A 17,037-nucleotide genomic window follows, 5' to 3' on the forward strand; every position below is an offset into this window, starting at 1 on the left:
ATTTACCAAGGAGGTTCACTGGCCTGAAAACCAGTGAAAAATGCCCAACCAGCCCAGGCACGGGTGGAGGCGCACCTTCAAGCTGACGGAACCTTGTCTGTGGGTCTAGAAAAAAAAATCTCGCACTTGGCCAGTTGGACCAGGGTCGCTTGGAACCTCCTGAGAAGGACTTAAAAACCCTTTGTATAGAGAAATATGGGCCATGGCTGCGACGAGGTTCTCTTTCCTACCCAGATTGTGGAAGAAAGATGCTCTTCCCCCCTGTGAGACTCTTAACAAGGTCATCCAGGGTAGTCTCAAACAGGCGATCATCTTGAAGGGGTAAGGCAGAGTTTCTTTAGAGGTCTGGTCCACAGACCAACACTGAAGCCACAATAGACGCCTAAGCCCACTGCCGAAACAGCCAGCTTAGAAATCTGAGGAGCCACGTCCAAAGAGGCACTGCAGACAAACTGCAGCCCCTGGACCAACTGCCAAGGCAGAGGAAACCTGCTCAACCTCTAGGTAATAGCGCAAAAGCGAAGTCCAGGACTGGCCTAAATGCTGAGTCAGCAATAAAGAAGCTAATGCAGCCACCCCCTCCCTGTCAGCTGGATCCTTAAAAGGTGCGGACTTACTCTACCAGAATCATGGTTGCCTGTTCAACCTAGAGACAGGGGCGTCCACCACTGGTAAGACCAGTCCACTACTGGAGTAGCGTTTCCGCAAAAGGCAGAAAAGAAAACTGAGTACCTATAGCAGAGAGGGGGAGTAGTATACCTCCTGGGACTTCCCGTAGGCGTGGACTTCCCGTAGGCGTAGTCAAGTTTTTTTTCTACCTAGTGTCCTACTCCTGTAGGGGGCAGTATAACCAAATGGTCCTGTGTCCTCAATAAACGAAAGAGAAGACAAATGTTATCCAATTAGGCCAGGGTTGAGACAATGCCACGGGCACTGTACACCATTAAGGTATTTTAATAAATCAGCAAATCACTAGGGACTGAAGAAGACTTCTCTACTTTGCTAAGAGATACAGTATAATTAAACTTTTTGCCCTGCTTACATTTGACTAAATTTATAAACCGCTAAAGGATGTGACCGCTCTACAAGGAGAAATCTAGCCAAAGCTCTTTTGGCCATACTTCTCCTGTGGGTTACAGGAGTGCACTTCGTACTGTACTTCTGTGACCCAGATTCAGCTGACAGAAGGCCAAAACCTGCTGTCAGCTGACATCACAGAAACAGTCCAGGCTCTGCAGGGATCCTGAAAATGTTGGGCCGCTGAGAGCCTGAGCCAGCCGCCAGTGATCCATCGAGCGCTGAAGGTGCAGAGAAGAGAGCCAATGACTGACGGTAACTGGCTCTCTGCTCACTGAAGACCAAGAACTGAATGATCAGCGATCTTTTATCGCTCAGTTCTTAATGTAGAGGCAGCGGGGATAGATGAAGGATTGGATCAATACTGCATCTACATTAGGTAAATGTCTTTTGAGAATCCCGCTCTTCTCTTTGAAGGGCTTTGTGTAGGCTACATTCTAGAAAGCACCCCACATCATTAGAAGGCATGTGCTGTGTTACTTTTGCCATCCTTCTGAATGATCACATTCAAATGTCCAAGGCTGGTTTAAATCAGATTGGTGGCTGAGAGAAATGTTCTAATACTGACACTTTGTTACAATATTTATTCCATACAGAGCCTTCAAGGGCGATTAGTTCTCCTGCATCTCAGAGATGTAGGTGAAAAGAGATGCTCAGTTTACCAACCAAGATGGATAAAAAACTGCCTCTATACTTTTTTAAAGGCCTTATTTTCAGTCAGAACCGTACCTTTAGTCAAAAAAAGAAAATGTACAGTAACTTGACTGCAAGGTCAGACTTACTTTTCTGCCATTTTATCAGAGGCTCGTTCTACAGATCTTAAGATGGAGCGTTCTGGAGATAGAGAAAGTGATTTAATTGTGGATGTTAGTGGTGAAGATGTACGTAGTGATGATGTGGAAAGCCCATGTCTGCGTAATTCCTGAACGGCTCGCTCCCTGTTTAGAAAGAAAGCAGTTTTACACACTTGTTTTTTTATCAACACAAGACTGCTTTGACTCCCTTCATATGCCAGGATGTATCCTCTAACTATTATTACAGGCTTACCTTTCAAACTTTTCTGTGGTGAGTTGTCGTCTTGCAACATCATAGTCAGACTGCAGCTGTGTAAGTTTATTTCGGAGCATAGCCACTTCACGAGACTGGGAGTTGCTATTAACCAGAAAAATACAGTTTAAAAAAAGGTTAGGCTTAAATCATAACGCAAAAGCCAGAAAAGTTCAGGGTTTGCCAACACCGATAGCCTTTTACATTCAGCTTTTCACACCCTCACAAGAGGTACTTGAATTCTAGTTGATCATTTGCAAATATCAAAGTAAAACTCCAGCATATACCACATTGTCACACAATATTTAAATAGGAAATTATCACTTTGATTCATCAGATGTATGTATTAACAGAACTATTCAAATACAATTAAAATTAGCATTCTTCAGCCTAGAATCCAAACTTTTCTATGCTTGGAGTAGGAGTCACCCCTATTAACACTAATGTAATAGTGTGTGCGAAAATGTAAGCAAGCCGTTTCTGTTGCTTTAAAATGATCTCAAGTCTGAGGAATAAACACAGAATTAACCTACCAACCAACATGCAGGTGATTGACAGAAAAAATATGAATCTGTAAAATTATCCTTTAAATCGAGAGTTTTAAAAGAAGAAAATACATATCCATCTGAAAAATGGGTCTCCATCCAGTGGTTGTAGATTAACTCTCTTACTAAACTCCCCAGACAAATTGAGGCTACAAAGAATACAATTAAATTCATTTGAGTATTAAAACAACCCAAGAAGGAGCAAATCTGCATGTGTTGTGTTGGTATACATATACTGTGTGGAGCCAAGATGGTTTTTAGGGATTTCAATTCTAAACTATACTTTTTCTTCATCAAATATTGGAAAACATTGGTCTTCTATGTGGCCTGTTCAAACTACAACGTTTGTGTGATGTGGAACATTGTAGACATGCTGCATTTTCTGCAGAACATCAGGGGGCAAATCGTTTTATGTACTGTAACACCACATTACACCACCCCACCCCACATAACAGACACCAACATGCATGCTAAAATAGTGTATCAGCGTGTAGTTAGGGTGAAGGGGCCATTGCTGGTTCAGTGCAATTACTCTCTCTCAACAACTGTTGAATTCACAAAAGTAGACACTAAAGGAATTCTTTGTTTACAGTGAGTTGGCTGACTCGGACTTGAATTACAAAAAGTAAGCATATCAGTTCTATGAGAGCCGGTTCACACTGAGGCGATCCGACTTGCCGGGGCGACCTGTGCACCGCGACCTCGGATCGACATGCACGGACTTCATATCATTGAAGTCAATGCAGGTCGCCCCAAAGTAGTACAGGACCCTTTTTCTAAGTCAGAGCGACTTGTGTCGCTCCTATTAGAACGGGTCCTGTGCTAATCTATGGCAGGCGACCCACGGCGACTTGTCAGGCGACCAAGTCGTCTGACAAGTTGCCCCAGTGTGAACCGGCTCTACAGTGCAAACTAGAAAGAGAGGCTGAACAAATAATAAGCAAAAATCACTTCTTCCTGTACACATAAATACAAGGTTTTTTTAAATTATCAGTTGTATTTTTCTAACACATATTGCTACAATTACTTGTCAGAGAGCGACCCGTTTTACATTTTTAAACTTAACATTTTTTTGCAAAGGCTCTTGATTCCCTTTAAGTGAAGGAAATATACTTACAGTTTACTCTCAGAAAGGGTAAGTTTGTCTTTCAGCAGTTGAATCTCAGAGTCCTTCTCATGGGTGGTAAGATGACTCTGAAACTCCTTCTCTCTATTAGTGGCCAGCAAGGTCTCCAAATTCTTAATAGTGAGCCTCTCACTAGCCAGTTGCTTCTTAAGAAGTTCTGTTTCGGATTTCATATCCTCCAATTCATCCATGATCTGGAGAGGCACAAACAACCACCACATAAAAAATACAAATAGACGACTATGGCATTTCACAGCAATGAAAGCGCTCACACTAAGCACTGTAAAAGAGTTGCGTCTGTATTCATCTGTTGAGATTTAATCCATTTGGTGGTTAAATGATCTGTATAGAAGTGTACTTGAGTACAGGGCTCGACAAATCCCAGGTCATCACGGGGCCTAAAAAATGCATCCTGGCACCTGGGCTTTTGTCAGCCCATTTACTGTTACAGGGATGCACAATTGGTATCTCCTAGGACATACAGTTCCGGGCACCGGGCAGGCAGTTTTTTTTTCTACATTGAGCCCTGCTGTGGGAAACTAGCAGGGCTCACTTGTCAGGTGGAAGCATTCGGACGGCTCTGGTGTTGCCCGACTGCTTGCACACATGCAGGTTAAGTGCCCCCCACTATGTATCCCAGAGCTCTGCTTGTCCATCAGAGGGCCTGGGACTGGAATAGCGGGAGTCGCAGAATAGAGATGAGGGAGGAGAGCGGACAAGACATGTAGGATGTCACTTCCAGGTCTCCCCATTGACAGTTTATGCTGGCCGGGAAAGAATGTAATGCCGTGTGATCTGCACTGCATTACATCCAGTGTAGCACAGGAAAGACATGCAGGGTCTGAGGTAATCTCAGAGAACCGGTCACCCAAAAAAAAAAATGTAAACATTTTTTTTTTGGGGGGCGCCCTCCACCCCCACATATAAAACCGTAAACGCGTGCTTTGGGGTGCCTATGTGTGCAAACCGCAATTGCGATACACGTTGCATATCACCAAGCACAAACTGGCTCCTAACTTTTTTAGCTGGCTCCTAGATTTAAAGCAAATTTGTTAAGCCCTGCTTTAGTACTTACTACTAAACCTATGTGAGTACCCGTAATCCTGTTTTACTGTGCAAATAAACCTAGTTTGGCAATATTACACTATGTGCCTTTCTTCTATACCTGAACACCTGTTATACTGACACCCCGCGGATATCTGGAGGTACCAGCCCTCACCGCCGGGACATCCCCAGACCCCAGCTCCCCCCAGGAATCCTCCCATTCGGGAACCCTCATAGATGTCCATCTCAGGACCCATAGAAGAGGATAGGATCCATCTGCTGAAACACCACTTATACCCGCTTTATACCCCTGTGTGGGGTGGGTATTTCTGGTAAGTGTGCTATTTACCAAAGGGGTCACAGAGCACCTTATTGCCCACCACGGGGTCACTGATTGTGCTTAAGCCACACGAAGACTGTCACCTGCCTATCAATTAACCAATAACCACCTTTTCGATATTCCCAGTTACTTTATCACCAGTTCAGCATTTATTATTCAACACTGGACTCTTTTCTTTGTTGTATACACCACCACCATTCATTTATCGATTTATGCCACTAAGCTTTAATCGGTGCCCCTTTCACACCAACTTTGGACATCTATTCAGTTGTCACTTTGAGTCCATGATATTATGCTCACTGCCCTATATGCACTTGTCACTTTTGAGTTTATGACACTTTGTACTATTGCATTATTTATATTCACCTTTTTTATGGTCACGTATGCACTTGAATTACCGTATATACTCGAGTATAAGCCGAGTTTTTCAGCACATTTTTTTGTGCTGAAAACGTCCCCCTCGGCTTATACTCGAGTCAAGGAAAAAAAAGTCCGCTCCGACGGGCTTAAGCTTTAAAAATGGCGCCGCCCATCGCATACATGTCACCGCGCCGCCGCCGCTCGGGAGAGGCCGGGAATAGCCGAAATTATACGAGTGGTGGCGGCGCGTGCGCAATGACGTGTCGGCGACGGGCGGCGCCATTTTTAAAATGAAGGCGCCTCTGGAACAGGTAAGTGAAACAGCTTCACTACCTGCCATTATGCAGGGCTGCGGGCACACTACAAGGGATGCAGTGCTGCGGGCATGGTCCACCTGTACCATGCCAACAGCACTGCATCTCCTGTACCATGCCAGTACCCTGCATTATCCTGTACCATGCCAGTACCCTGCATTCTCCTGCACCATGCCAGTACCCTGCATTCTCCTGCACCATGCCAGTACCCTGCATTCTCCTGCACCATGCCAGTACCCTGCATTCTCCTGCACCATGCCAGTCACCCTGCATTCTCCTGCACCATGCCAGTCACCCTGCATTCTCCTGCACCATGCCAGTCACCCTGCATTCTCCTGCACCATGCCAGTCACCCTGCATTCTAATGCACCATGCCAGTCCCCCTGCATTCTCCTGTACCATGCCCGCCGCCCTGCATTCTCCTGTACCATGCCCGCCGCCCTGCATTCTCACCCTAGGCTTATACTCGAGTCAATGATTTTTCCCATCTTTTTGTGGTAAAAGTAGGGGCCTCGGCTTATACTCGGGTCGGCTCATACTCGAGTATATACGGTATTTTACCATTATTATAGATCTTTTACCATTTTAGGATTTATATTGATAATTCATATTGGTGGTCATGTATTTATTAGGCATTGTATGCACGTAGCACTTTTGTACTTTTTTTTAGATCTATACAGTTCATTACCACATCTTGCAGATTTTTACCTCTCTCTTTTATCTTGTCATTATAACATTCATTTTATCTATTTATTGCTATTATACACTTTTCTCACCACTAGACAGCGCCATTCCCTCCACCCTCTATCATACCTTTTATAGTCCTTTGGCTATAATTTAGGGAGGCTGCAGTCCAGTACTTGCACACTCATCCACGTCTGTATATTCCACAAGCATGGAGTCCACTATTTATAATCTCAGAGAACCGGTCACCAAAAAAAATGTAAATTTTTTTTTTTTGGGGGCGCCCTCCACCCCCACATATAAAACCGTAAACACGTGCTTTGGGATGCCTATGTGTGCAAACAGCAATTGCGATAAACGTTACATATCACCAAGCACAAACTGGCTCCTAACTTTTTTAGCTGGCTCCTAGATTTAAAGCAAATTTGTTAAGCCCTGCTTTAGTAGATCACATATGGCGCTTTTCCACTGCATGGAACCGAATGGTTCGGCTCGCTTTTGCGCTTTTCCACTGCATGGTACCGCATGGTATGGTGTTGGAACGGTTCGGTACGGCGGCGCTTTTCCACTACATGGAATCGAACGGTACGGCTCGCTTAAACAGTACCACCTCGATTGTGGTTCCAAGAGGGCCGTACTGGTACCATATCCCACAATCCTTTGCATGCAGCCTTGACTGTTTGTCACTACTAGCCACTGATTGGTCAGAGAATCATTGTTATCCCACCCACTTTACTTTAGTGGAAAAGCAAACCGTACCGAACCGTTTCAACAACATACCATGCAGTGGAAAACCAAACAGAGCCAAGCAGGGCCGAGTGGAGCTGAGCCGGTACTTGCAGTGGAAAAGTGCCAATAGGTAAGGAGGATACTGGTCAACTGTTTTATACAGAATCCAACCAATGGCTCTATAGCTAGGCTACTCAAATACTTGACAAAGCGCCATTTTATTCTAGCACTGAAAATGTTCCAGTATGAAAATATATCTTGCTGCATATAACAGGCAAGTTGCAAACATTCAGCAGGCTGGAAATAATTCTGTGTGAGAATACTTACCCTTTCATATTCCATGTTTCGAGCAGTCAGCTGCCTGGAGAATTGCTCTTTGCTAGAGTCCAGCTTTACGCACAGCTCTCTGACTGATGCCAAATCAGATAAGATCAAGGCCTTTTCATCCAGTTCATGTCGGAGTTGCTCCTCCAATTTGGAGACTGCTTTAGTCATGGATGAGATCTGAGCTTCATAAGCCTGGTGAGCATTCATGTGCTGCAAAATAGGAAACAAACATTGGTTCTCATTTTTACAAAACAGAAAACCAGAAAAGGAATTTCTGGTAAAAGATCCAAGTTTCAGGATTTCCTATGCGTCTTGCCTCTCTGACTTCATTCTCCAGGTCTTCCACTCTCTCTCGCAAATGTCTTCTATCTGTATCAACAGAAAGCAACTCCAATTTTACAGAGCTACTCTCGCCCGCAGCGTTTTGTGCCTTAACTTCCCATTCTTCAGCCTGGCTGTGCATCATTCTGAACTGATCCAGCAGCTCTCGATTCTCTTGTTCCTAAAAATAAAAATAAAGCCACTACTGATTATTTTTTCTAAGTAGCAGTGATCTCTCACATTTTTGTTTTTGTGTTCATTACCTGCCCCCCTAGTGTGCCAGGCTGCAGGGGGGCAGCCTGGCACACTACAGTCACTGTATACCTGGAGCAGAAACAAAACCTGGGTAAGAGGCGTTCCCCTACTAAGGGATTTATATTTACAGTATAAATACACACACCCGACCCTTACGCAGTTTTTATGGTTGGATATCATTTGAGATGGACAGAAAATGCCAATTTGAATAAAGCAGCAGAGAATTATGTGGTTTACACAGCACCATATCCTCTGTTCCCTGTATATTATGGTAAAATCATGTCCATGGATGTCTATTATAGTCAAATGTAGAGGGATATATTCAATAAGATGAGGCCATAAAGATATGCCACTGCTTTATATCTAGAACAGGGATCTCCAAACTATTGCCCTCCAGCTTTTGCGAAACTACACATCCCATGAGGCATTGTAAAAATGACATACACAGACATTACTGGGCATGATGGGGAATTGTAGTCCTTGAACAACTGGAGGGCCATAGTTTGGAGAACCCTGATCTAGAACAAATGTAATCAGAAAAAGAAAAATGTACTGACCTTGGCTGCCATTAATGTTTCGATTCTGGCAACCTCTGAGATATAGCCATGAACTCTTAGCTTTAATTCTTCTTTTTCATGCATTGCATTTTCTAACTCCAAAGCAACAGTCTAGAGAAATAAGAAAACTAATCAGTAAACAGTACACAAATGTTTTTAACGGAACAATGGCACAACAAAGCTAATATAAGTTTACTGTGCAATAACCTTAAACAAAAAAAATAAGGAAAAAATAAATAAAAAGGGAGCACAAATGTTGGTAGCTGGAGACAAACACAGTCAGACCGCTGGAGACAAACACAGTAATTTTGACATCAAATTTGAATTTAGTCATAGTCTTATGACTAAAATGCCATTTTTGATTCAGTCTTTTTAGTCATCTGAATTGTTTTAGTCGACTAAAAATACAGTGCCTTAAAGTATTCATACCCCTTGACATTTTCCACATTTTGTCATGTTACAACCAAAAACAAATCCATTTTATTGGGATTTTATGTGATGGACTAACACAAAGTGTGAAATGAAAGGAAAATGATAAATGGTTTTCAAAAATGTTTTACAAATAAAATATTTGAAAAATGTGGCGTGCATTTGTATTCAGCCCTCTTTACTCTGATACCCCTAACTAAAATCTAGTGGAACCAATTGCTTTCAGAAGTCACCTAATCAGTAAATAGAGTCCACCTGTGTGTAATTTAATCTCAGTATAAATACAGCTGTTCTGTGAAGCCCTCAGAGGTTTGCTAGAGAACCTTAGTGAACAAACAGCATCATGAAGGCCAAGGAACACAGACAGGTCAGGGATAAGGTTGAGGAGAAGTTTCAAGCAGGGTTAGGTTATAAAAAAATATCCCAAGCTTTTAATATCACACGGAGCACTGTTCAATCCATCATCCGAAAATGGAAAGGGTATGGCAAAACTGCAAACCTACCAAAACATGGCCGTCCACCTAAACTGACAGGCCGGGCAAGGAGAGCATTAATCAGAGTAGCAGCCAAGAGGCCTATGGTAACTCTGGAGGAGCTGCAGAGATTGCAAAGATCCACAGCTCAGTTGGGAGAATCTGTCCACAGGACAACTATTAGCCATGCACTCCACAAATCTGGCCTTTATGGAAGAGGGGCAAAAAGAAAGCCATTGTTGAAAGAAAGCCATAAGAAGTCCTGTTTACAGTTTGCAAGAAGCTATGTGGGGGACACAGCAAACATGTGGAAGAAGGTGCTCTGGTCAGATGAGACCAAAATTTAACTTTTTGGCCTAAAAGCAGAACGGTATGTGTGGTGGAAAACTAACACTGTACATCACCCAGAACACACCATTCCAACCTTGAAACATGGTGGTGGCATCATGTTGTAGCGATGCTTTTCTTTAGCAGGGACAGGGAACCTGGTCAGAGTTGATGGTAAGATGGATGGAGCAAGATACAGGGTGATCCTAGAAGAAAACCTGTAAGAGTCTGCAAAAGGCTCGAGACTGGGGCGGAGGTTCACCTTCCAGCAGGACAATGACCTTAAACATACAGCCAGAGCTACAATGGAATGGTTTCGATTAAAGCATATTCAGGTGTTCGAATAGCCCAGTCAAAGTCCAGACCTAAATCCTATTGAGAATCTGTGGTAAGACTTGAAGATTGCTGTTCAGACGTTCTCCATCCAATCTGACAGAGCTTGAGCTATTTTGCAAAGAAGAATGGGCAAAAATGTCACTTTCTAGATGTGCAAAGCTGGTAGAGACATCCCCAAAAAGACTTGCTGTAATTGCAATGAAAGATGGTTCTTCAAAGTATTCACTAAGGGGGGCTGACTACAAATGCAAGCCACACTTTTCAAATATTTGTAGAAAATTTATAATTTTTCTTCCACTTCATAATTATAGCCCACTTTGTGTAGGTCTACCACATAAAATCCCAATAAGATCCATAAATAAAAAATTTCAAGGGGTATGAATACATTTTAATGGACAAATGAACACTGCACACAGAGAACTGAAGTCTTAATCTTTAGCCTGTTGCTGGGGAAAGGAATTGTGGTGGTACTGAAGACCAGTAAAAAAAAAAAAAAAAAAAAAAAAAAAAAGAACGCAAAACACTGAAAAAAGAAGAAGTATCTTGTTGTGTGCACTCACTTTCTGTAATCAGTAACGTAAGCTACAATTGGACTTTTAATCAACATGACCTCTCTACAACTATGCTTGGCATTATGTTGCAAGCCTGGATATTAATAGGTATGTATTCCAAGTAAAAAGGCTTTGTGCTTCCAAATACAAAGTGAAGTAGGGTTGGTAGCCCTGCTGGCGTAACTGGGAATAAACCTTTAATTTTGGGTACCTGATTCTCTCTGGTCATGGTGGAAAGGTCATCCTGCAATCTTCTATTCTCCTTCAGGGAAATTTCTCTCATTCTAACATTTTCTGCAAGTTCTGCACCAACCGAATCAAGCTGGCGGCGAAGGCTTAATAACTCACGATCTTTGTTACCAAACGAGTCTTTCAACTGGCTACCGATCAAAGGATAATTCACATGTAAACACACAGTTTGAAACAAGTGTATAAATCACATTTTACAGAAACATTTGAAGCAGCAGAGCTCTGAATATTAAATTTTTCAAGTAAAATGCAACCAAGCGGGATTGGTCTGATAGTGATTGTACAGCATAGGACACACATGCAGCAGTGTAATAAAGTAAACTAGTGCACGCTGGATAATTTATTATCTTGAAAAATAGAAGCAGGGCTGAGGTCTCATGATTCACATGTATAAAAAGGCAAAAAATATTTTCCATGTTTTCTGTTTTTTTTCTTACAAACTGCAACTGAAAACTGGTTTGCCGGTAAGCTGGTACAGTTCAGTCTTCAGTTAAATTCCCATCAGGCATAATATCTGCATAAAGTGTGTATATCCTACTTGCTTTCGGTGGGTTTCCTAAACAGGACACTGGCAAAGTATCCTTATGTCTCTGTGCAGAATGAATAGATCTTTTAGCTGGCCATAGATGGATCAAAATTCAACCAGTTCAGCAGGGACTGGCTGAATGCCAATCCATCTTTGGCTGTTCCTGCTAGAGAGAAGTTAATCTACAGATCCATTTTTCTCAAATGGGAACGTTGAAAATGTTTCCTTCTGTGCTGCTGTCACTGCAGCACTGTTTAGTGTATTCGGACAGAGGAGTTCCCACTGTCCGAAAACAGCGCAGCGGGAAGGATCTCTCCATCCACCTCAATTGGGTGACTATGGGAATATTTTTTTTTTTTTTTTTTTTAACAGCTGGCTGGCCATAAATAAAAATATTGATTCATCCATGGCCAGCTTAAAGTGTTCGTTACCCCGATATTTTATATTTTTGATATGCATCTGTTGTACCATGTATTTGGGTTAAAAAGTAATGGGATTTTTGACTTACAGTAAAATCCATTTCTCTGATGTTCATTGAAAGACACAGCTCCTCATCTTCATGACCATTAGGTTATACTGCCCCCTACAGGAGTAGGAAACTAGGCAGACTAAAAAACTTGACCACGCCTATGGGGCAGTCCCTGGAGGTATACTCCCACTCTCTGCTGTAGGTATTCTGTTTTGTAACAAGCAGTGTCAGAAGAAAAAAAAAAAACAAATTCCAAAGAGGGGCGGGTGCTGTGTTCGTCAATGAACATCAGAGAAATGGATTTTACAGCGAGTCAAAAATTCAATTTTCTCTTTCATCTTCATGACTATTGGGATGTCCCAAAGCAGTGTCAAATATGAGGGGTGGGAACAGCAGAAAAAACTTCCCTAAGGATAAACATAGCCAACCAGGTAACTTGGAGCACAACTATCAACAACTAGAGCTCACATGAAAAAAATAGACAAAACACCCTCAAAGAGGACAAGTCTTCTAAACAGCAGCCTGCAAAACCTTGAGGCCGAAAGAAGCATCCGCAGATGCCAATACATCCACTTTATAAAACTTTGTGAACGTGTGCACAGACGCAGGTAGTCGCCTTGCAAACCTGCATTACTGACGCCTGATGACGGAAGGCCCAGGAGGCACTAAGCGCCTGAGTATAGTGCGCCTTAACAGGGAAAGGAGGATCCTGACCCTTAATGGAATGATATTGAACTAGTCTGTCTGATCCATCTGAAAATGGTCACAGCAGAAGCCAACCCTTTGAGAGGTCCATCCGTGAGAACAAATAGGGAGTCTGACTTTCTAAAAGACTCCGTAGCTGCCAGGTACACCCTTATTTCCCGAACCACATCCAGGGAATGCAAAGTAACTTCCTTAGGATGCTTAGGCTTGAGACAGAGGAAGGGCAACACAATGTCCTCACTCAGATGAAAATCAGAGACAACTGGTTTCGGAAGGAACTATGGACATGGATGAACAACCTTATCCCTGTGAACCACCAGGTAAGGTGAACGAAAAGACAGCGTCGCCAGTTCAGACACCCTGCGCGCAGAAGTAATAGCCACCAAAAAGGCCACCTTCTGGGACAACGTAAGCAGGGGAATCTCCCGAATATTTTCAAAAGGAGGCTTCTGGAGAACTGACAACACCAAACTGAGGTCCCAATGGAGACCGCGCTGAAGGAGCCAAGTGCCGAACGCCCTGTATAAAAGGTACGCACCAAGGAGTGTGTGGCCAAAGGGAGTTGAAACAAAACTGCCAAGGCTGAGACCTGACCCTTGATGGTGCTCAAAGCCAGGCACTGCTCAACTCCTTTTTGGAGGAAAGCCAAGATCCGAGTCACTGAAAAAGAGCGAGGGTGAACCCTGAGGGATTCACACCACGCAATGTACCTCTTCCACGTACGATGGTAAATCTTCCTAGAAGTAGATTTTCTAGCTTTTAACAGTGCAGAAATCACTGAGTCAGACAACTATCAATCCTTCAGCACCTGGCTTTCAACAGCCAAGCCATCAAAGCCAGCGACTGTAAAGCAAAATGGAAGATTGGCCCTTGGTACAGCAGATCTTCCCTGAGAAAAGTCTCCAAGAAGCATCAGCGACCAGCCGTACCAGATTGGCATACCAAGACCGGTGAGGCCAGTCTAGCGCCACTAGGATGACCGGAATCCCTTCTGCCTCGATCCTGCGCAGGAGTATCGGCAGAAGTTTGAGAGGAGGAAAGGCGTAAATCAGACGATACTGACTCCAAGGAGCCACTGAAGCGTCTGTGGCGTCGGTTAGAGGATCCAGAGACCGTGCCACAAACTTCTGCACTTTCCTGTTGAGGCGAAAGGCCAACAGATCCACCTCGGGAGTGCCCCACCAAAGACACAACTAATGGAACACCCTCCGGATTAAGTGACCATTCCCCTTGGTCCAACGCATGTCAACTGATGCAGTCCACCTGCCAATTTTCCACTCCTGGAACGTGCACAGCAGAGAGGGCTGGAACGATTCGTTCTGCCCACCTTAGAATGCCGGCTACTTCCCAAACTGCCAGGACACTTCTTGTGCCCCCTTGGTGATTGACATAGGCCACAGCCGTGGCATTGTCTGATTGCATCCGTACCAAACACCCCTGGAGACGACTTGTCCAATGATCCAGACAGTCTGATCACTCGGAGCTCCAGGACATTGATCGGTAGCCTGGACTCTTCCAGAGTGCAGAACCCCTATTCCGAGGACACCTCCCCACCCAGACAAGCTTGCATCCGTGGTGACGACCGTCCAGTACAGTGGAAGAAATCAATTTTCCCTGACGAAGTGCCGAAGAACGAAGCCACCAAACCAGGGACCCCCCTCGTACTCCGGCTCAACAGGATCAGGTTGTCTAGGGACTGAGGATCCCTGTTCCATTTCACCAGAATCTCCTTTTGCAGAGGTCTTGTGTGGAACTGTGCAAACCGAACCGCCTCAAAAGGTAGACACCATCAGGCCCAGCACCCGCATGCAAGTCTGAAGAGATGACTGTCTGCTGGATAGCAGAAACTGAACTGCCTCCTGCAACTTCCTGAGTTTTACCAGAGGAAGTAACATTCTGGCTGAGGCCGAGTCCAGAGTCAGACCCAGATAGTCCAGGTTTGTGGATGGAACCAGAGGAAATGCTGCTTCTCAGGCTGAATCCAGTTCGTATGCACCCTCGCGAGACGTTTAACTCGCAGGCCAGCCCCTGTCCAGTGGGGCTATGTCGTGGCCGACCTAGCTCGGAGTTGCGGTTTGCGCGCGCTCGCTGGCTGTACTGGGGGGGGGGGGGGACCCTAAGAATCTATGTTATCCAGTTCGTCGCCTAGTCCGGCACTTGATTGTAGTTCACACAGAAGAAAAATAGAGGAAAAAAAATCCATTTAAAAAAGGAAAAAATTGCCAGGACCAGAGATCCCAGCAAGGAACTAGGTCTTTAATTCTGACTAGACATAAAAAAAACTGAATACCTATAGCAGAGAGTTGGAGTGTACCCCCAGGGACTGCCCTATAGGCGTGGCCAAGTTTTTTTGGTCTGTCTAGTGTCCTGCTCCTGTAGGGGGCAGTATAACCCAATGACATGAAGATGAGGAGCTGTGTCCGTCAATGAACCAAAAAGAAATCCTGTTTTTTTTTGTATTTCGCCTTGTGTGTAAGTCCTGCTAGTCCCCCGCTTTCCTATTTAAACTGAGCACACTAGGCGTGGTAGCACATCCAATGTGGTCAGTTTTCTGGCTGAGCTGGGAGCACAGCCTACCTGTCCTACAATGACCAAGACTTGTGCTGACATCCCCCCCCCCCCCTGCAGAGCCCATCACTGGGAAAGATCAGTGTATCCCCCTCTCTCTGCCTCCTGCTGACATGCTTCCCTGCAGTCTCCACCCTCACCGCAAAGCCCCGAATGCAGCTGAAAACAGTAATAATTTATAAAAAAAAAAAAAAAAAGAAAATTATATTATTCTTACACTGCTCAAAAAAAACGTAAGGAAAACTTTGAAAACACATCAGATTTCAATGGGGAAAAATATCATGCTGGATATCTATACTGATCTGGACTGGGTAAAGTGTTAGGAAAGAAAGGATGCCACATCGTCTGATGTAAATAAAATGATCAACCTACAGAGGGCTGAATTCAAAGACACCCCGAAAATCAAAGTGGAAAGAGCATGGGGGCAATTCAATGGTATCAATTCCTTCATCTTCCAGGAACTGGCTGCACACTCTCGCCACATGAGGCCGGGCATTGTTGTGCACCAGAAGGAACCCAGGACTCACTGCACCAGCATAGGGTTTGACAATGGGTCCAAAGATTTCATCCCAATACCTAATGGCAGTCAAGGTGCCATTGTCTAGCCTGTAGAGGTCCGTGCGTCCCTTCATGGATATACCCTTCCCTGACCATCACTGACCAACCATCAAACCGGTCATGCTGAACAATGTTACAGGTAGCATAATGTTCTTCACGGCTTCTCCAGACCCTTTCACATCTGTCACGTGCTCAGGGTGAACCTGCTTTCATCTGTGAAAAGCATAGGGTGCCAGTGGCGGACATGCCAATTCTGGTGTCCAATGGTAAATGCCAATCGAGTTCCATGGTGCCAGGCAGTGAGCACCGGGCCTACTAGAGGATGTTGGGCACTCAGGCCACCCTCATGAAGTCCGTTTTTGATTGTTTGGCCAGAGACATTCCCACCAGTGGCCCGTTGGAGGTAATTATGTAGGGCTCTGGCAGTGCTCATCCTGTTCCTACTTGCACAAAGGAGCAGATACCAGTCCTGCTGAGGGATTAAGGACCTTCTACGGCCCTGTCAAGCTCTCCTAGAGTAACTGTCTCCTGGAATCTCCTCCATGCTCTTGAGACTATGATGGGAGACACAGAAAACCTTCTGGCAATGACACGTATGCATGTGCCATCCTCGAGGAGTTGGATTGCCTGTGCAACCTCAATAGGGTCCAGGTATCGCCTCACGCTACCAGTAGTGACACTGACTCTAGCCAAATGGAAAACTAGTGAAAAACAGCCAGAAAAGATGAGGGAAACAAATTTCAGTGGCCACCACCTGTAAAACCATTCTGCTTTGGAGGTCGTCTCATTGTTGTCCCTGTTAATTTCATTAACACCAAAGCAGCTGAAACTAACAACCCCCTCTGCTACTTAACTGACCAGATCAATATCCCAGGAGTTTAATTGACTTAATGCCATACATATTATGCATATACATACACACGTTTTTCCTTGCATTTCTATTTAAAATGTATTTATTTTAATTTAACAGGTAAAGGTTCACATATACTTTAAGCTCCTAGGGGACTGAAGCTGGCCATATGCTGTTAGATTTAGGATGAGTCTGAAAACAGCTTGTGCCTTGCGTTTTATTCCTTCCTACAAACAATGTTGGCAATCTGTGTACACTAGATCTAAATCA

General features: G+C 44.2%; 1 protein-coding gene across 1 annotated transcript in view; it reads right to left on the reverse strand.

Moving 5' to 3' along the window:
• Positions 1–1,855: 1,855 nt before the first annotated feature.
• The window catches only part of CEP135 (centrosomal protein 135), a gene marked incomplete at its 3' end in the record, with an annotated part of 95,543 nt that continues 80,361 nt past the window's right edge, over positions 1,856–17,037 (reverse strand). Inside the window, exons 18-24 of the mRNA XM_082265930.1 lie at positions 11,054–11,222; positions 8,727–8,837; positions 7,910–8,095; positions 7,594–7,803; positions 3,787–3,989; positions 2,125–2,229; positions 1,856–2,015 (exon numbers count right to left, since the gene is read on the reverse strand). Of these exons, the coding sequence (XP_082122056.1) occupies positions 1,856–2,015; positions 2,125–2,229; positions 3,787–3,989; positions 7,594–7,803; positions 7,910–8,095; positions 8,727–8,837; positions 11,054–11,222 (1,144 nt within the window). The remainder of the gene's footprint in view (positions 2,016–2,124; positions 2,230–3,786; positions 3,990–7,593; positions 7,804–7,909; positions 8,096–8,726; positions 8,838–11,053; positions 11,223–17,037) is intronic.

This window comes from Pelophylax lessonae, assembly GCF_965119305.1.
Source record: "Pelophylax lessonae genome assembly, chromosome: 1".
NCBI classification, from domain to species: domain Eukaryota; kingdom Metazoa; phylum Chordata; class Amphibia; order Anura; family Ranidae; genus Pelophylax; species Pelophylax lessonae.